Genomic DNA, 21,312 nt, shown 5'->3' with positions numbered 1-21,312 from the left:
GGGGGTGATGAATATTTTAGAAAAACAAAACAAGACGCTCACCTGCTGCCGACATTACCTGCAGAGGCGAGCGGGGGGGATTTGTGTTGCGGCATAAACAGACGGCTGGCGGCTGACACAGTGTCAACAGTCGGATTTAACTTGGAAAGTGCTAGTTCCCGCATGCAGTGGTCACACACCGTTGCTTAGGGCCTAGGCGAAGGGGCGCAGGGCGGGGTGGGGTCCTTGTCATGTTTCTTTTGACTATATCTCAACCGCATCACAGGGGACGTGACCGTGGCCCGGATCGGTGTGAAAAAGTACTGACATGCCTTGTTGTAAAGCCTTTCAAAGCAGACATTCAAAAAAATAGGAACAACATTTTCCCTTTTTGTGTGTGTGTGTGTGTGTGTGTGGGGGGGGGGGGGGGGGGGGGGGGTGTACAAGCGACATATAAGGAAGAATGTCAAAAAAGAACACAAGGCTAAGGCTTCGTATTATAGCGTTTGAAGATGGGAGATTGTTGTCACGTGTACTGAACAGCAACTTCTTGCCAGAAATTCCTTCAGCTTCTTCGGCTCACTGTCTTCACTGGGTTCCCTATTTGCATGTTCAACGCCTTATAAATTCTTTTGCACCCTTTCCTGACAGGGGTGGGTGGTTGGGGGGGGGGGGGGGGGGGGGGGACAGGGACCTGTGTGGGGTACCATCACTTCTCCATTTTAGGGAATTTTGAACACATTCAAAATGTCCTAGCAACAAGATCAACCGTGAAAACCTTTGGCGAAAATCTGGAGAGCGAGAGCAATCTTGTAGAATTCCGGATACGTTCAATGCAACAAGTCGTGTGGTCTCAAGGGGGAGCAGAATTTGAGGTGATCCCAATAACATGTCCGCCCACTATAGCTGCCAGGCATTTGCATAAATACGCTGCGCACATCAACAATATTAATGGTTAAAAGCGCACGTGTCAAAGCCTGCCACCGTGCACGCGAGTGAAATATTACCGAGACAGCGGATGAGGCGTGGAGAAAGAAAGGTGTGAGATTTACGGCGGGGCAAAGGTGCGCAGGGAATGTCGAATGAACGGCGCCACATCGCAAAGACGACGGCGGGTTTACGACCTCAGCATTCGCCTCATCCGAATGTCCTTCAAAGTGTCGGCAGCCCCGAGGCGCAAAAATTTATTGAAAATAAGGTGCAAAACATTAAACGACGACTCTGTTAGTCAAAGTTTTTTTTTTTTTTTGGTTTATGATTGATATTCACAGTGCTTCTGGAACGGAGATCGGACTGATAGTGCGACTCGTTTTACGGTGCTCGCTGTCCCGTACCACTAGTAACAGACCTGTGGAGTGGGGGAGTGAAATCTCGCGTGCAAAAACATACAAAGCCAGCAATGTGAAAAAAGTGCTCCAAACACACACACACAAAAACACAAGTGATCAAAAATTTTTTTTTTTATTGTTTTGGCAGTAGATGCATCCATGGGCCAGTTTTCTTAATTTGAAAACACGGCACAATCCAATTCACATTTGGCACATGAAAAAATGAGTTGCAACAGGATAGGTGAAATGTTTGGTTTCTTTCTTGAAAAAAAACTTCTGTTGCCCAGATCAAGGTGCTTGAAGTTTCATGAGTGAAACTCAAACATCCAAACCAACAGAGTGAAAAAGTGCTCCAAGGGAGGAAACAAGTCAGTGAAAATGGATTAAAAAAAAAAAATCTTTAGAAATACTTGCAGATACACGTCAGTTTTACGGCAAGAAAATAAAAGAATACAAATGATTCAATTCACATTTGGAATATATATATATATATATATATATATATATATATATATATATATATATATATATATATATATATATGTAAATATGTAAAATAAAAAAAATCAGTCATGCAATTGATAAATGACAGTACTGTGTACTCGATATGCATGGCAAGATATGCATTAGCGGTTGTAAAAAGCTGAACAAACTTTCTTTTTTCTAATGGGTCCCCAGTTTTCATGTCCTTGTGTGTGATTTTCAGTGCAAATGTCGACATTTTCATAGCATGTACAAAACATGGCTGTCTCCATTTGAGATGTTTCACTACAAGTGAATGTTAAAGCTTGAGCACTCAAGATATGCCTCAGAGGATTTTTGCAAAAATATCGAATGGCGCATTCAGTAAATATTGATTTGGACATGACCTACTGCATGTCTGTTTTTTTAGCATTTGCAATTTATTTTGAAGCGACTTCATTATAGAAAAAATACCTTTTGCTTTTGAGGTATGAAGAGGAGGACTACATCCCAAAAGGCACTCGTGGTCTTCGCTGCTGCCGGGTCTTTACCAGTTCCTCTGGAGCCACCCTGACACATACTCGTACACCAGCAGCATCACAGCGCCACCTGTGGTCAAATGAAGATAGACATTTACATTGGCTGATATGGGAAAAAAAAAAAGAAAATTAATAAGGGCAAATGTTACCTGGGCCAAGTCTCATGACCTTTGGCACCAAGCCCTTGTAGAGTGCCAAGTACCTGTGCAAACACAACAGCATCTGATTTAGCTTGGGGAGGGGCTGCTCGAGAGACGGAGTGTGTCATCTCGGTGGAGATGTGCAAGGGTCTCTGTCGGCTGCTCGGCGGGGAGCACTCGTGATGTTCCGACCTGCTGCTTGATGTATTCAAGGTGACCCGCGGTCTGGCACACCCCTTCCCATCCCTGGCCTGGCCTAGCCTGGCCTGCTGCCGCCCCCCCCGACAGCGTTAATAAGGCTGGAGCCACTTCCTCCCTTGCCCCCGTGTCTGATTAGATTGACCCAAGGAGCGCGGCGTGGCTCGTTAGGGTGCGCTTAACGACGTCCCCCACAGGGACCACTAATTAGCAGGGACTGTGTTGTGTTACTGGATTGTAGGGAGGGAGGGGGGGGGGGGACGATTGGAGCATGATTCTGCTGCGACAATGTGATAACGTTTTGATATGCAAAAGGTCTATCACTATGTAACCACAGGTAAACCTTTGGATAGAGGTCCATTTGTCAACATACTTGAGACAAAAAGAAAAGAAGATATTTGCCTTTTTTTTTGATCAGGTATTTTCTGAGCTCACAAAATGTCAATCACTAAGGTCACTTTGTTATCGTCAACGGTAAAGTCACTATGTTTCAATCTTTCAGTGCAACGCTCCACAATGTTGACAAAAAGTCGGTCGAAAGGCTGAGCCTTACCCTTCCTCACGGTAAACCAGCACCATGGTCTGGAAGCAGGTGCGGTACTTGATCTGTCCAGGGACCGGCTGCGGGCCCTGGATGCGGCTCTTGGCCACGTCCCAGGGAATGTTGACGCAGGAGGAGATGGTTCCCGACACCAAGCCGATGGCGAACTTCCTCAGGAATTCCAAGGTCGGGTCCTGGCAGACACACTTAAAGTTCAATTAAAGATGATCACATTGTGCGTTACTTTTGAAGTTCTACAGTCGCTAAAAACATGGACACCTTAACTTGGTATTGGCAAGAGGGCATATGATTGCAAAGCTGCCATGAAAAAGCCGCTATGGTAACTAATGGCGCTAGATGAGTGCTTCCCGATTGGCTGAGCAGAGGCACATGTTCTCAGCGAGGATTTATAAACAGGGCTCATGCAGACAGAGTCGGGGAGGCATATGGGGACAATTTGCGTAATTGGACTGCGACTGGGCACACAGGCGTGTTACTGTACCCCGCCGCACCTCCCTTCAACAAAAAGGGGCCAGACTCGAGAGAGGTCGGACAGCTAATTGGCTAGGAGAGTTTTTACAAATAACGGGCACACCCCCAAGAGCCCGCCCAAATCAACAGCTCATCTCCAACACGTAACGCAAAACCTTTGAGCAATGGAACAGGATCAAATGCAAACATTGAGGGTGAGCAGTCTGGACCGGTACCTCACCGGGTTAGCTGGGATGGCATCCTTGACGTTGAAGTAGAACCCAAAGTAGATCATGTTGAAGACTCCATGGCGTCCCAGGGTGGATGTCAGCCCTTTGTTCAGACCCTTCAGTCCGAAGCCGTCTGTCTTGATGATGTGTCTCGCCTGAGCGAATGAGGACGGTTGCTGCCGACCACCAAACCCAAAGCCGTCAGAATGGAAGGAGCTCATAGGGAAACCGAGACGTGCTCGTGTTTGACGTACCTGCTTGAAGGCGTCTCTGTTGGCCTGCAGACTGACTTTGACCACCTCGAATGGATTGACCACGACCGCTTCGGTCAAACCCGCACCGAGTCCCGCTGCCGACAGCGCCTGCGAGATGTCGGCTGGCGTTTTAGTACCGATACTGTACCAGTATCGCTAGCGGGCTGATAGCAGTGTTATTTGAGCTATCAAGTATGTGCGAAGGCTGCCGATATCAGCCACTGATACTTAAACAACAACAACAAAAAAAACAATCTGCTCGAACTCACAATCACCCAGACAGATTTAGAAAAACATCAGAGCATTTTTCTTGGCGTGTACTATCATCCCAAATGTTACCCAATAGACATCAGCTGCCCCCCAGCTGAGTAATTTTCACAAATGTGGAAATTGAAAATAAATCAAGTTGAAAATTGACATCTAAATCATATCGCGCCTATTAAAAGCCGTCATTATCGCCGGTTACACAACATCCTAACGGCAAGCGTTCACGCCACACCTGAAATTAAACGATGTCGCAATGCTGCATGTATTTGCACGAAGACAGCGCACGTGTGTGTGCGCACATGCTGGCGTAATGGGAACATGTCAAGAACGTGTCTATAGCTCATTACTCTTCCTGCCCTTTTTTATCCCGCTGTCAGAGACCCGGCCGAGAGCCATCCTCCTCAGACATGCCCCCGGTCGGCGTATTTACACAGGCGGCCGCCGCTGCCATCGTTTTTGCATTCTGCATTGGTCTTACGGGCCTACTGCGTCCTCCTTAATCATGCTGAAGGCATTCAGCTGCACCCGCGGGCAGGCAAGCAAAGGTCGTACGCTTTTGGAAATTACTGACTTGATCCCAGAATATTACCAATTTCAAAAATATAAACTTGCATGAGAAAGAGAGAGCGCCATTCTTTAGTGATGACAGGATTTGTTCAAATATGGGGGGGGGGTAGAGGGAGATGATGCATGATGGATGGGCCCAGTAAACAATGACTGCAAAAAATAAAAACGCCCGCCCGCACGCATGAGGAGGATATACAATGTGCCGGGGCGGACGTCGGTGCTGCAGGTACGCCATCCGTCATGGCTGACACCTGGCTGACACCTGAGTAGCCCCTCCCTCTTGCAAAATGGCGACGACGGTACACAAGAAAAATATTTGCCATTTTACGCTTTTTGCCTTTGTTTACAATTTTTTTTAAATAAAATATTGTTCCATCTCCAAATGTCCGTGAAAAAAAAAAAGCAAACTTAAGTGCACATTCTGACAATACAACACTCCACCAGGTGCAAATTGTCGTGGGTTTGAATAAGAAACCGCATCGCAAACATGAAGGCCAAGCACTTATGCATTCGACACGCTGCAAATTATTCTTGGCATCCGTCAGCAGGTGAGGCCAAACATCGACACTGTGTACAATGTTCTTCCTGTTCCGTGTGTGTGTTTATCTTTCCAGCGAGAGTGTACTCAGGTGCTTGTGTGTGTATGTTAAGACTCACCAGGCCCGGAGACAAAGGGGTCAAATTCAGCAGCTTCTTGTACTGCTCGAAGGTGAAAAACTGCAGGGGGGGGGAGCATGAGAGAAATTGAGACAAACGAGTGTTGACGCCTTGACATGGGTGCAACGCCCACACCTGTAGTGCACGTAGCGACTTGGGAGGTGAACGTGTAATCATTCTCAAACTCAAAGATGGCTAGTCGAGGGTTCACTGAACAGGATGTATTTCAAAAATGAGGGAAGGCCTTCAAGCCAACACCAAAGAAAATATCTGATAGGAAATTAGTAGTTTTGGTTTTGTTTTTTTACAGCTGCCAAGTGGTGACACATCCTAGCGCTCTCGCACTTGTGGTGCATTTTTATAGCTTAAAAAACACAGATGTGTAAAATATCTCCCTTGCTGGCGTGCTAAATAGGTCGCTAGCAAGCTAGATAGCGAGTTAGCTTGCTAGTCAGGCAGATAAGTCATTCATCCTGTGAGGCAAATTCTTTTTTTTGCAGCAGCGTCATACCTAAACATTTCCATTGATAAGATGCGGAATTTAAATAAATCTTTCGAGTTCAATGTACTGTTTGTTGGAATATGCAAAGTAACTGTGCGGCAGTGATACTAGTAATGAATGCAATATAATATAGTGACATTTCATAACATTGATTAAGTATAGTTAACTAAGTGTCCACTATTTGTTTTATTTTTTCCTATAAGTGAGGGTTCACTGTATTTGACTTGGCTTTAATTAGCCACAATATGGCTGCCCACTGTTGTCACAAGACGGCGTGATGGGCTGCTAACTACTTGTAAGTCAATATTTGGGCTGGCCCAACAGAACAAACAGGAGCGGGCGGTCCAGGTGGCGCTTCTGAATTTGACAGACATGATGTGTGCGGTTAGCAAGGCGACGTTGCGCCAACACGACTCACCTTGACTGCCCTCTTAGGTGTCTCGGCCAGGATGGGAGGCAAAATTCCCTTGTAGAAGCCAAAGATTCTGTAAGGACACAATCAATCATTAGGTCAAACCTTGGTGGTTCCGCTAGAGTTGACAGTAAGTACAAGTCGATGTGTTGTGGCAACATTGGCTACAACCAACACAGATGATGCCGGACGACCGTCCGTGGGTGTCAATCTTGAAAAAAAAAAAGCAAGTTGCGTTGCAGGGGTCAGTGAAAATCAGCCCAATCGTATCAACAGCTCAAGGAATAAACAATCAAAAGAGGAGCTTTGAATCAGATTGCGCCTCTCAAGAAAACAGACGTAAATAAACGTCGACCGACGGCTATGCAAATGACAGCCGCTGATTTCCCGGGTGTGGTCAGACCTCCAGGCGAGTGAGAATTTGCTACAGGACAAACATGGCCGCCGCCATTTGACTGCTGGTTTGCATTGCAATGTAAAGTACACACTTGTTGGTTTTCTTTACGCAAATGATGCAAAGCAAAAAAGGAGGCTGAGGTCAACCCACCCCCATGGCTGCTTAATAACAACAAATTTAGCAGTACGACCTTCGTTCCAATCCTGAGGAGACTCAGCAATGGTAGACTAGCCGTCCTTGAGGGAACCTTTAAACAAGCCGACGTGCTTCATCCGCAAATATTTTCACTTTCCCACTGCCTCGGCTCTTTCCCGCCTTAATTAGGGGCACGCACGCATATGACCACAGGAAAGCCGACCACCATGTTTTGTGTCTGGCGAACTGTTGTCAGTTTGCTTCTGCAATTAAAAAAAAAAAAAAAAAAGTGAATTCATTCAAAAAAAATTGCCACGGCGAGAGGAGTGAGCTTTTTTTTCTTCAATATTCTTTGCCTTGGGCTGTGGGCCAGCGTGTGTAAATAATGCTGCCGAATAGATTTTTTGTTTTGCCTCCAGACGGGAACACTCAACCCGCTGGGCCGCATGCACACACAAAAATCGGAAATTAATCACTGTCGTTTGATGTGCGCGTATTTGAACAAAGCAGAGCTCAGGTTGACTCTGGCGCACCTCCGAGAAATGTTTCTTTCCAGGACAATTCTGCAAGACTATTTGTACAAATCCCCATTAAGTGGTTTGGCCTGCAGATAATAGAAGTGGCGCTGTCACTCATGACGCGTTGCAACACTTTCAAGTCAGGATGCGACTGACTCCGCTTGTGGGATTTCCGAGCTGTCGCCACCTGATCCGTTTTTTCTTTTTTCTATCTGTTGTAAAGGTGCCGTTTTGCCGTAAAAACAAGCGGCGGTCGACACTTTCTTCCACGCCTGCGCTGTCTCAGCGAGCTGTCACTGCAGCAGGAACAGGAAGAAGAGGAACAGATCCTCAACTGCACGTGGAATTGGACATTTGGCCGTTTTGTTCTATTGTGACACGGCATGATAGCACAAAACGGCCAAATGTCCAATTCAATTCTGAATCGCTTGAATGAAGAAAACAGGACTCACCCTTCGTTGCGGAAAATGGTTCGAAAGCAATCGCCCAGGCTTTTGTAGCTGTTGGGGTCGCTGGTGCCCCTCTGGATCTGGAACCTGCGGACACACACACACACACACACACACACACACACACACACACACACACACACACACACACACACACACACACACACACACACACACACACACAAAATCAACTACATTCTGAAAAAAACGTTCCATGACAAATAAGGTGGCACCAGAATTAGTTTTGGAAGTCAAACTATTGAGTCACGTGGAATCGTTTTCCTGGCGCTCTCACTTTCATTCATTTTGCCGCAAGCCAGGACGAGAGGGTTGGTTGGTACCAGCCTCCCCCTACCCTTCAAGACCAGGCTAGTATGGGGGAGGGTAAAAACTCAAACATTTATTTAACCCAAGCGATCCAATTAGTCGGCAAAGCTTCCAGGCCGCTAACACGCTAGTAAGCGCTGTGAAAATGTTTCATGTGACGCACTCGGCTCCAGGAGAACTTTTTTCCTTTTTTTTTTTTTTTTATTGTGCGGCACACTTTGGCAGCCTCGCTCACTAATAAAGGCCGGAGAGCAGCATTTCAAATTTTTTTACGCGAGGAACCGGCCGGGGGCCACAGAATGAATTAAAGGCGGTCGTTAAGAGATGAAGGCTTGAGCGTATTGAGGCGATAAGACCTCGTTAAATGTTGCTGCGCCGCTTTGACCCTACAACCCGGACAATAAACCCAGAACCCCCCCAACTTTCTGGACCATTAATGAACACAATTAAAAGCCTAACTGTCCAATATTTACATTGATCCATTTCAAGGTAGGAAAACCGAGGTGACAAGAAAAGATTTCCGCATGGGGATCTTCAACTGCAAGGTCAACGGGGTGAGCAAGTAAGTTGTCCACGTGGGTGCCTGATGGGCCCATAAAGAGCCCCAAGGTTCCACTAAAGCAGTGTGGGAGGGGGGGAGCTCTTTCATATCACATAGATCAGAGGTGTGCAAACTTTTTCTTCTGAGGGCTACAGATAGAAAAAGGTCACGGATGTTCTTCACCTTGAATTTCTTTAATACTATGCTAAAAGAAAGCCACTTTTTCCATGTATATTGTTTTGGTACAGGGTGTTTCATAAGAAAGTCACTTCCCCAAAACTGGCAAGGCTAGCAAGATAAAACCGTTTTGTGAACTGAAAGATTTAAGACTACAAGGGGCTCGTAAAAAAAAAAAATAAATTCAAAATCGGGCTTAATGAAAGGCACATGATGCTAGGGATCAATCTCCCAATGTCTCCTTCAGCCGGGCCAAAAGTGGCCTGCCGTCCGGCTTGCAGTCCTCTGACTCCACAGGTGACCTCGGGGTCACCTCATTTCCTCGTGGCCCTCCGCTACCCTGCCATAAAAAGCCAGGGAGCAGGCCGAGGAAGATAATAGGGGGGCACCAAAAGAAGAGAGTGGGAGGGGCGAGGTCAGTGAAAGCCCCCGGCAAGGAAGCAACTCATGTCGCTTTTCACAGCTACCAAATGTGGAAGCCAGGACTTGAAACGCTCGCTGTTAAAAGGTTGCAAGGATGGACATGGCAAGTTCGAGTTGAGCACAGACTCTGTAGGAACACAAAACAGCCTCGGTGCTTCTGGCAGATTCATTTGGCTTCCGAGTCAGCTGTGCCGATCGTAAAACTCAGCAGAAAGAAGACCCCAGAAAGCTCCACACGCACCCCCCGGGGGCTCGTTTGGGAAGCTGCCGGCGACTCCTTCAATCATCGGCCGGCTAAGCGAGCAAAGATAAAGTACGCGTTGAGGTGATGATATCGGAGAGTTCATCAAGAGCAACACCCCCCTCCTCCCTCGCCTTTCCTCATCCACATCCTTGTTTGTCTTTTACAGGCCCGGAGCTGCCCGGGTGAGGGTGAAGGTGGGGGCGGGTTGAGAAGACGCAACTGCAGAAAAGACTTCGTCCGCACCAAATGAGACCGGGCAAGATGGCCGACACAAGGGAAAGTTGAAGGTTGGCGCCAGGTCATGTCTATTCCCGAGACCCGCCGATAATTCTTAAAGACAACAATCTAAGGCATTGGTGTCAAACCCGAGGCCCGGGGGCTAGTTACGACCCGCCAAATCATTTAATGTAACCTGCAAAGACAAATTGTGCATCGACTTCATGTGTCAATACTAAAATTACAAATTGTCTTCACTTATAAAATAATTGAAAAATTGCAAGACATTTTTATTAGCGTTCATCTTTTTAAAATACTTAACATTTTTATTCGTCTCTGATTTCAAAAAGTTCTTCATCAGTTTGTTGTGTAGCCAATATTATATATATACTATAAGCCGTTCATAACGGCCCTCTGAAGGAACAATGACTATGATGCGGCCCGCGACAAAAATGAGTTTGACATCCCTGAGAGAGGTGATAAAACTATCAACTACTTACCCGTGCACATTTAGTGATGGCGGTGAAACCTGGAGACCTGCAAGTATCTTTTTTTAGGAGGTCCTTTTGTGTAAACCATAACAAACAAACAAACAAACAAACAAACAAACAAACAAACAAACTAACTAACTAACTAACTAACTAACTAACTAAATAAATAAATAAATAAATAAATGCTGACTGGAAGGAAGATTCTCATACAGTCTATCTATCTGCCAGCGCGCTGCAATGGCAAGTCTATTTTTCATTTGATTTTAGTTAGGTTTTTATTTTAATTTTTTTTTTACAGCCAGACCGTTAATTTTAACGGGCGGGATCATAAAAGATGGTAAAAAAGCCCATTGCACCATTCCGCCGAGGTTAAGAGGACTTGTCGGAGATGAATGATCTGAGTCTTCCGTAGCGAGACTCCGGACACTCAATCACGCTAACAGGGGAAGACCGTCGACGCCGCTTTCAGGATGAGGAACGTTGACGGCAGACATTATGTCACGACCGGATCTGGTACAATGAGAAACCAAGACCAAACCAAGAACAGGACCAATCTGATCAGAACCACACAAAAGTCCTAGTTGAGCAGCTTTAGCAGTCCAGATGTTTGTAGCGTGACCCATCACGGCGCGGCAGACAGGGAAAAGATGTGTGTCGAAAAAAAAAACTTGCCAGCCGAGACGAGGCCAAAACTGACACCCAAAGGTTTTCAGCCGCCTGATGTATGGCTCTTCACGTCGTCTTGAAAAGACCCTCAGCTGCTCCCCTGGAAAAACTGAGCACTTTAAAACTCACATTTCCAGTAACGGCTTGCATCATCCAAAAAGTATTTTTTGGGTGTTCAAATCGGTTTTTTTCAGAACCAGGCCAAATGCTGTTAACTGAAATGACGGTGCTAATGTCCGAGCAATAAGAATTGTAGTGTGATACACACACACACACACACACACACACACACACACACACACACACACACACACACACACACACACACACACACACACACACACACACACACACACACAAAGGAACACGAGCAGAGAAGAACTGGCTCTCTTTCTTAACACAAGAATTAAATTCAATTTCACGGCCGGGTGAAGATGGTGAAAAACCAGAACCAAAGATGAGGTTAAAATAATAAAGCTCGCTCTCATGGTGCCAACTTGAAGCTAGAAAGAAAAAAAATCACATTTTCTCCAAGGAATTCACACCAAGTATTTAGTTTGACATCACATTTCCTTCAATAATATGTTGGGATTTTTGGGACCCCCCAAAAAAGGTCTAATGAAAGCTGAGCAGAACTGGAATCGTCACATCTCAGTCTGGCTCAACCCAAATCGAAGCACCCTGGTCTGTAATTAGCAGTGAGGAATGCGAACTTGACTGATAATGATTATAGGTGGCGCGGTGGCAAAACATCGACATGCACATCTGCTGTTTGCAATGAAATCTACAAAGACTCAAAACATGACAAAGAACTTTTCGGTCATAAAGACAATGAACATTTTTTGCAATGACACAATTGGTGCTCTGTGCTGCTGGTAAAGCGCTCAGAGTACAAATTCTCATCTCATTGGAAGAGCATCTGAGAGCGCCACACCTGTTTTTGAGCTTTGAGCCGAAACGCTCAATGAAAACACAAAAGTGGAGAGGACGGGCGACGGTCCAGTCAAGATCACACAAGTCGCAAATCAACAGTCAACCTCGATCCATTTTCATTTGTTTTGTTCATTTTTGATCACGGGTCGTGCAGTCTCTGCACTTAACATGCTGCACGCTCTGATGCAATCCCGCCCCTCACTTGTAGGACTTAATTGTGGTGAGGAGGGGGAGAGGGGGGGCTGCTGACCGCTGACCTGCCTGCTACTTTACAAGGAAAGATCAGCTATCAGGCTGCGGCCGCCGCTTTGTGGCCTGCTGAGTTGGGCTGACGTGAGGGATTCCTCCAGGAGTGACTCGGGGTTCACCAAACAGTCGGGGAGGGAATGATGCTGAGGCAGAGAAGCGGCCGGGTGAGGGGGGGGGGGGGTGAGCGCACACTGCCCTCTTCCTTATCGCTCCCGTTCTGAGAAAATCAGGACGTCATCTGTCAAAGGCCTCGTGAAAGAACAATCTTTAAAGCGTGCTGTGCCCGAACGGAGGTAGGGTTGCCATGGTTACCACTGCCCGCTCCTGCCAGCTTTTTTTAATCATCTTGGAAATATGCTACCAAGGCGCAGCCGACGGGTGTTTTGGGATTTTGTTGTTGGGGTCTTCAGTCCGTGGTGCTCTGACTCACACAGGAAATTCTTCAAATAATGACAAATTTGTGCCGAATTTGCAGTTTTTAGGGAGCGTTGAACACGGAAGGTGGAAGTTGTAGGGGACGACGCCAAAGTCGTGGTACGGGCGTTGGTCGTAACCGGATCCCCATGCGAAGGGGGAGACACTGCTCTCTAATGAGCACGGGCCACCTGATCAGAGTCAGATGGCGGCGGCGCCCCTAGCCAGCGCACGGCCGCCCCCCTGCAGAAAGTGCCGCCCGACACCCTTTGTTACCTCCAAGTGAGCTGAGACCAGCCCGTGAACCATGTAACTAGGTGCTTTCCAGGTTAATGAAAAGCTGTAACTGGTCTTGCCGTCTCTTGGGTTAACTGCCCCCCCACCACATTAGCCAAATACCCCCCCGCCCCTCCATATTAGCCCCCTCCAACTGACTGACACCTCCTTCAACCTTTTTGCAGGGCCAGAGCTAATTAAGGGTTTAGTTCGTGTGAAGTATGCTACATTGACATTTGAGGCTGATTATGATCCAGAGTGAGCCTCAAAGAGAAGAAAAGGTTTTGCAAGCGGGTACAGACGGTCGAAAACCAAAGAAAATGTCAATTGAATTTGACATTTATAATGAATAATTGGCAACAACCCCAAAACATTTCGTTCAATTTGCTGACTGTTTTAAAAACTCAAATTGAGAAACAACAATCGACAACCAATAATGTATCAAATCATTGACCATTTTTTTCCAACCGATAAATTGTTTAGAGAATGAATTGAATTTCAGCCTCTCAACTGTAGACATTCCCAAATTTTGGTCGTCCTCTGCGAATGCCGACCGATTGTCAAGGTTTTGTCAAATTACAACTTTGGCAAACAATGATCAACACATTAGCCAATTCTCTGACAGGTTATATGAACTGAACAAGAATGCAGTTTCATTTTTTTTTAAAAATTGTGATCATACTTCTCACGGCAATCGGCTGTGCAACTATTTATATTGGAAGTTGCGTGTCGCCGTCCGCCCAAAAAAAAGCCAACAACTGAAAAAAACGACGCTGGAACAAGATGACTTGTTTGTCTGCCAAGTGCATCTGTGATCCCAAAGGGTGGATCAGTATTTGTTCAAGGACGTCAGCTGCCAAAGTGTCTTGTCAATTTTTTTGTTCATTTGTTAGTCACAGCGGACGATTTTGGCAAACGTTGCTAATATCTGCAATGCGCAAAGACAGACAATCAATTCAAGTCAAAATGCAAAGACAGCAAGGAAGAGTTGGACAGATATGAGATTCAACTTGTAGTGTTATGAGAAAAGAAAAAAATGATGGACAAAATGTCAGAGACTTAATGTCCGAGACATCACAACGATATTACAAGAATAAAGTGAAACCAATCAAACGAGAGCCGCTGGGTGAGAACATAATTTGTCACCTTTGCCTTGACGAGGAGGGGGGGGTTAGGGTTACTGCCTCCCACCCCCTCCCCCAAATTCCTTTGATTTTGTGTTTTGGGACGGGTTCTAATTCACTCCAGTTGGGGATCAATTTGGCCCACTGGACATTAAAGCAAGAGCCCGAGGAGCCTAATAGAAGCCATGCTCGCTTGCTCGCTCACTCACTCACTCGCATGCCCGGCCAATGGCAGCGGGGAGGCGGAGGTGGCAACTCACCGCTTTTTCAAGGAACTTGCTAATGAACTTCAGCCTCCTCGTGACCCAATTAGCTACTAGCAAGACTGATTTGTACCTCGTGTGTGTGTTGCACTATTGTGAAAATGAAGCTGTAGCCCCCCCCCCCAAAAAAAAAAAACCCAAACCGTTGCAATATTAGGAAACAAAGCTGACATTTATATTACTGTGATATAATTTTTTTTTTATTAAAATATATATTTTTTCAAAAATATTGTAAAAAGATTATTCATGTTATAAAAAACGGTACGTATGGATACAGATAAATGAAGTGGACATGCGAAGAAGGTGATTTGTCGTTGTGGAACTCAAGTGTTGTATAGCGTGGCGACACAAACATTAACCCGTTGCACATTTGCCCCCCTCGACCCAGCGTGAGGACGGATGGCTCGAACCCTAACACCCGCCACCCCCTCGTTACACTCACCTGTAATAAAGCCTCATACCTTCCCACCGGGTCACCATAAATCCTCAGCCTCCCTTCAGAGGATCAAGTATCGGCCGTTAGCTTTTATTCGCGCGCTGGCGCGGCCTTTAAAGTGCAAGCGTTTTCGCTGATTTTTTTCTCCTTTTTTTAAAAGGCGCGCCGAGCAATTTATCCATGAGCGAAAGTGCGCCCATAAATGACAGAAAGCGGCGCGAAGATTTACTGAGTGGCAGCCAAGGGGGCAGGGGGCCTAAGATGTGAAGCCAGAGGTCTCGGCGAGGCCTATGAAAGACTATAAAGCTTTAGTAGCGGCCCACGACCTGTTTATGACACCGGCGGGGTGTGAGGCTGCCCTATTCGCACTTCACGCGGAAACACGCGCTGAGCAGCAAAAAGAAAAAAACAAAAGACATGAGCGCTTACCGGGTCTTGACCACGTCCAAAGGATGCATCAAGCAGATCTCCACCAGACCTGAAACAAGACATTTTTTGAGAGAATTTGGTGGGACTTTTCACAAAACAATTTTTGGGGTACAGAGATTTTTGTATGACTATACACAAAAGTTTTTATCATTTTGTGCATAATAAAAAAAAAACATTGGGGGGGGGGGATTAAAACTTTTCAAATAGTTTTCAACACAATTCAACACTTTTTTTCCACTCATTGTAATCACTTATCAGCCAAGAAACAACACAAAGAATTTTGTGGGATTTTGCATGAAAAGTTGTGCAGGTTTTTTTTTTGTGAAAACATTTTTCTTGAAACAAGTTTTCAGGTGTTCAACATTCTCTTACCCTCCTAATCATTCATCACAGAAGGAGGTACACTACGGTCAGTTAGTCCAAATTTTGTGGAATTTTTGATCAAAAAGTTCTTCCTTTTTTTGTATTAAATTTACACTGCAATTAATTGCTCAAGAAGCAACATCTGTATTTGAATTGATTTTTTTTTTCATTTTTGGTTTTGTTCTAAAAGGTCACTGAACGCATTTGTTGTTTTAAACTCTGTCAACTTTACAGACAAGCTTATCTGGCTCATCACCGTTGGGGCTGTTTCAAATGCCAACCGTCGCTCTGGTTGTTCCGATTCTTTTGTCATCTTTGCAAGGAGCATGCCTCTCTGTTGGACTCGCTTCCAAAAGAAAAAAAGCCTGTATGCAAATATGGAACGCAAATTCGGTAAAAAGTTGTAAAAGCAGTGCGGTCGCTACACGAAGATACAAATAAGCAGAAAACAAATTGTCAAGTCAGAAGAAAGTCATTCGTGAGAATATTTTTTTTAAATAAAAAACGTCAGTAGGACATGTACATTTTTTGATGCTTCAAAAAACTCAAACTTAAGAGTAAAGCAAGAATCGTACGTCAGAAATCCAAAGTGACCTTGAATGCCTCGTAGTGCACGCGGGTGGTTTGAGATGCTATTTGGACATGATACAACCTGTTTTTCAGTGACCTTAGTTCACTTATACTCAAGTATCCGACAGAAATAAAGTGTTTGATTAGTTTTCGCCGTTAAGTTGCCTTTAGCCCGCACGTTGTTTATTTGAATGAGGAACCCAAAGTTGTTCCAGGCGCAGCACACAAAGCAAACAAGATTGCGCTGAACCTCGTTGTCCAAACAAGGCTAACACAACTGCAGAGAAGGGCGTCGGCCTCCCCGACGGAAAGCTCAAAGATGCACTCGCACAAGTTTTCGTCTTACAAGAACGAACCACCTTACGTAACTCACTCACGTTTGTTCAATAGGATAAAGATTTAGCGGTATGCATCTCGTCAACGCAAGGTCGTGTGGGACATTGCGGCGGCGCGATTCGGCCATTTGAATCTTTTGTTTGCCCAGCACAAAAGCAGTGACAGACCTTGTCACCAAACGTCTTGCCGAAGCTGAGACACAAGGTTCACGCTGTCTGGACTGCAGCCATTAGGACACACTTAAGTCCGTAATGCTTTTCAGCTCAGAGCTGTGAACGCGATTCAGCAATAAAAAGTTCAAAATGGTCGACCATTTTGAATTGAAGCAGCCATTTTGTGTGATTTCAATGAAGCCTGACGAATCGGTTTTCCTCTACTGAAGGGTGAAGCTAAACTGCATGTTGTATGTGTCAAATCTTATTGAGAGTTTCTCATGAAAAATTTGTGACTCACGCTAAAATCTTCATCTTCCAGAAAAGTCGGGTGTTTATGTGTGCATTGTGGAAGCGCAGCTGCACTTAGCCGGTTGGGGAAACGGAGAAGTCGAGAAGAGCTCATACATCACGCTAGATGATTATCTGAGCTGCTCGTTGGCTTGGGAATGCGCAAACGCACACACGCACGCACTCACTCACACACATACACACACACGCACACACACGTACACACACGTACACAGTTGGCTCCCACACAAAAAAAAGTGAAAACAAAACAATAGTGCACACACTCATTCGAAGGAGCATTTGCACAATGTCTGCAGGTGTCATCCATCATTATACACACACACACACACACACACACACACACACACACACACACACACACACACACACACACACACACACACACACACACACACACACACACACACACACACACACACACACACACACACACACACACACACAATGACTGTACTTTGCAGCAGATGGTCACAGACCATAAATACAAAATATAATTTATGTATATAGAAAATAAATTTGACTGATTGACTGCAGTGAAGCAGTAGGATTTTTTAAAAATTTGTAGCATACATTGTAAAGTCAATTTGAATTTGATAAATTTATCAGCTATTCTTATCCCCATTTTGAAGGGACGCCCAGGTGCTCTTTGGCACTTTCCATTATTAATCCGTCTCCAAATGCAGCTGGAATGCCGAATTGGACAGCCGCAGAAGCTCGTCGCTCACCCGCCTATTTGTCAACCTTGCCGGCACGATATCCATCACCGGACGTGTTCAGATTCAACATCGAGATAACGTCGGAGATGGGTGGCCTCAGAAAAGGTTTTCTCATTTTTCCTGGTGGGGAAATAAGTCCAAGTCAATTTATTATGAAATCAAGTCAAACGACGACTATGTTCGAAAGGTAAGCCCGAAAAGAGGAATTGTTTATTCAAGGTCAAAGGGTCAATGTTTGCCGATCAATTTTGGAGCAGAAAGTTGAATTTACAGCTGAATGCAGTGAATTTGAAGATTAACATTGAACATTGAATATGTTGACGGGAGTACAATTCATTGTTAGTCACTTCAATCCGGACACAGATGTGCGGTACTTTCAAAATGGCGGTGGAACTAAAACTGTACTTTTCCACTGCCAAAGACAAATTGAGACGTTTTCATCGGGCATGCTTTTGATTTATCGTAACGCGTCACGGTCCATTTGTGCCCGCCGGCTGCATGCTGAGACAGCTCGGGTATGTCCACCGTCTGTCAAACTGTAGATGAACCCTAATTACTAGCGAAAAGATGTGTGCGCAAAGTAGGTGTGTGCAAGATGCTCCCGACCGACCGGGTCAGCTTGACAAACTAACGACAAGCCAATGACAGATTGACAGGCGGCCCGTCCCTCCCTCCCTCTATTACTGTCGGTGTTTTCTTAACACCTGTGGTCACATTTTTTGACACAGCATGCAAATGACTGTGCGGTGGCGCTCGCTCGCGGAAGCGGTGATAGAAGCGGCAGGCCGAAGAGACGACATGGATGCAAAACACGGCGCAACTGATGTTTGGGAGGAAGTGCGGCGTGTCGCCTCGGCCCCATTCTTTCAACGAAGTGGACTTGTAAACAAATTGACTGCAACCCCTTTGGGACACCTGTCATGTCGACTCGGGCCTCCTAAGCAGAATTTTTTTCCAAATCTTAACGTTATTCTTCAGTGACAGACTAGACCCGTGAGGACTTAAAAAAAAAAAAAAAAAAAGGCAACAGTTTTGATTTTATTGCTTGGGGGGTGTGCTCCGATTATCTCAACTAGGGCCCGGCCGATTAATCGGGTGGCCGATATTAGCTTTTTGGAAATTGGCCCCAAAAGGTTTTCTAAATCTAAATAAACATTAACACATAATCACATAAGACAAAGGTAATGACATCATAATAATAATAATATTGACACTATCAACCAAAACAAAATGGTCGCCAACAAAGGACGCGCAATGTGGGATCCATCACCAAGATTTGTTTTTGTATTTTTGCAAACATGCAAATGATGTAGAAAGTAAAGCAAATGTAAATATGTGGACGGCGCTGTCAAGAGCTGCGTTGCGTGTACTTGAAGCTGTCGCCACCTTTCCGTCAAACGACCGCACGCCAGTCGAAAAAATCCCACAGACTCGAAAGGCTACGATAATAACACGCTATTGATTTTCCGCTACAAAACAAGTGTCATCTTTAAGTCATTATGCCCGTCCGTGCTGCGAAGTGACGAGGGCTAAGCCAAAAAAAAAAAAGCTTTGCACTATTATTATGTTTGCCACCGCGTGACCACATCACTGCAACGAGAGCCGTACACATGACACACGACCTCGAGTTAGTCGTCTTCCGCCAAGTCCTCATTGGAGTACGGCAACAGGAACCCAAATTGTATTTTGTAGGAAATTGGACATAAATGTCGGGTGCAGAACTTTGAATGGTACTGGGAGTCCATTCCAGTTGAATTATTTTGCGCTTTTTACACACGACAGAGTTCTTCACATTTGTCGTTGTGCTTTTGGGAAGCTACGTGAAGTTAGCATAATTGCTTAGCGAGGCATATCTGACTGTTAAGAAAACAGAAAAGAAAACCCTACCAATCCAACAAACAAGATGAGGCCAGTGGCCTTAATCTAGATTTTGCGTGACCTTGATATATATGAAAAAAACTGTGCCGTATTTAAAAATGATTTTCAAAAACCTTTTGACTTGCCAAGCTAGTGTGAGTTTGCAGAAGCTGAAACTGATGTTAGCTGTTAGTTAGCACTGGCTCCCGCTTTTTAACGGCAAATCTGCATGAACCACAATTGGGGTTGTTGAGGCCCCCCACCAAAAAGGCATTTGTGTATTTTAGCACCACGCTTGACCATAAAAGTGGATATTTAGAGGCAATAATTGTTTTAGTGAGGCTGTAAATTGTTTAATTAGTTGTTAACGCCTTCCGTCTTAAGATCCCCGGCCCCTAATTCGTCAGCAGGCTCGGACCCAAGGTTTGAGCCTGGATCAGCGTTTGGACTACCGAGAGGGATTTTGGGTCCAGATTTGAAAACTCTTGTGATGTCGGGATGCGTGACGGTTGGGACATCACCCAAGCGCACGCAAAAAAGATCAATGCAAACGAAAATAACAGCAGGGAGGTGACGCATCTCGCAATCCGACATGGTGGTCCGTCCTTGTGGGAGTTTCTGCTTAGGCGTGACGTTCAAGTCGAGGTGGCACAACCAGAAAGGGAGCATGGAGTGCGTTTTAGTTTTTTTTTGTTTTACTTTGAGGCATGAAGTCATGAAGAGCGCCTGAGTGAACGCACGCTGAACGCTTGAAAGACCGTCCACTTTGCTTGAATAAATGGAAGTGGAGGGGGGGGGGCTTTGGCGACATGTAGCAAGACTTGCACACGTGACGGAGCTTGAAGTTGAAAATTGAGGGCCTCCGACAGTTTGCATGGATACTTTTTGAAAGGCGGCCATCCAGCTTCGTTGAGCAGGCCTGCGCAAAAGTGTACTCAAAACATTACATTACAATTACATTTCAATAAAATACAATATCTACATTTTTAAAAAAAATTATCGATTGTATAGTAAATTAAATTAGAATGTATTCACCAATTACACTGTTCAACATTTTTCTCTTTTTTTATTTTGAATCAGAGATCCAAATAAAGTCTGAGATATATTTTTTTCACACTGACTCCGAATGTATAAATGTAGATGCAGTTTTGTTGTATTTGCATTTCATCTTGAAGTTTTTGAATACTTCTGGCTGACTTTTTAATGTGTAATACCTTTGAATTGAATCATTAAGCAGACATTTTTTTCAACTTGCTATATTTCACCAGTGTTCAAACTGTGCACAATGTCACAATACAATATTACAATAATATTAAATTCATTTTTGGGAAATAGCCATCACTTCCGTTAACTGATGGTCAACATTGTGGTACTTGAAGTGCTCAGTATTATTTTGTCATTATGATGATGTATCATTTAAAAAAAAAAACTGATGTCAACCACTTTGAGATGAAGTTGAAAAAATTATGGAGGAAGTGCTATAACTACGATCTGAATTTGAGAGAAATGTAAAAAGAAAACAACCAATTTAGTCTTACGCGAGTCATTATTGTCGCAGTTTTGGAGCGTTAAGTCAATGTTTGCGGCCATTAAAAAGAATTTAGCTGGAGCCGCTCCACTGGCAATGAATGACAGCTCGACTTTCAAGGTCCGAGGTGACACCCAAGAGGTCAAGCAAACATTCCCGGAGTTCGCCAGACTCGGAGTAAATCCGCATTTCTCAGTCTTCTGCTGGCATCCGATGATGGCTT

General features: G+C 45.0%; 1 protein-coding gene across 2 annotated transcripts in view; it reads right to left on the bottom strand.

The window, feature by feature from the left end:
- Positions 1-1,561: 1,561 nt before the first annotated feature.
- Positions 1,562-21,312, bottom strand: part of slc25a21 (solute carrier family 25 member 21) — a 46,320-nt gene continuing 26,569 nt past the window's right edge. For both annotated transcript variants that reach the window (XM_085931489.1, XM_085931490.1), the window contains 9 exons: positions 15,256-15,304; positions 8,050-8,133; positions 6,554-6,620; positions 5,634-5,693; positions 4,143-4,250; positions 3,900-4,064; positions 3,200-3,381; positions 2,458-2,510; positions 1,562-2,378 (listed from right to left, as the gene is read on the bottom strand). In XM_085931489.1, coding sequence (XP_085787615.1) covers positions 2,317-2,378; positions 2,458-2,510; positions 3,200-3,381; positions 3,900-4,064; positions 4,143-4,250; positions 5,634-5,693; positions 6,554-6,620; positions 8,050-8,133; positions 15,256-15,304 — 830 coding nt within the window. In that variant the 3' untranslated portion in view covers positions 1,562-2,316. The remainder of the gene's footprint in view (positions 2,379-2,457; positions 2,511-3,199; positions 3,382-3,899; positions 4,065-4,142; positions 4,251-5,633; positions 5,694-6,553; positions 6,621-8,049; positions 8,134-15,255; positions 15,305-21,312) is intronic.

Source organism: Syngnathus leptorhynchus, chromosome 15, assembly GCF_054491065.1.
Source record: "Syngnathus leptorhynchus isolate UIUO chromosome 15, UIUO_Slep, whole genome shotgun sequence".
Classification (NCBI taxonomy): Eukaryota; Metazoa; Chordata; class Actinopteri; order Syngnathiformes; family Syngnathidae; genus Syngnathus; species Syngnathus leptorhynchus.
This window is presented reverse-complemented; position numbering and strand designations above follow the sequence as displayed.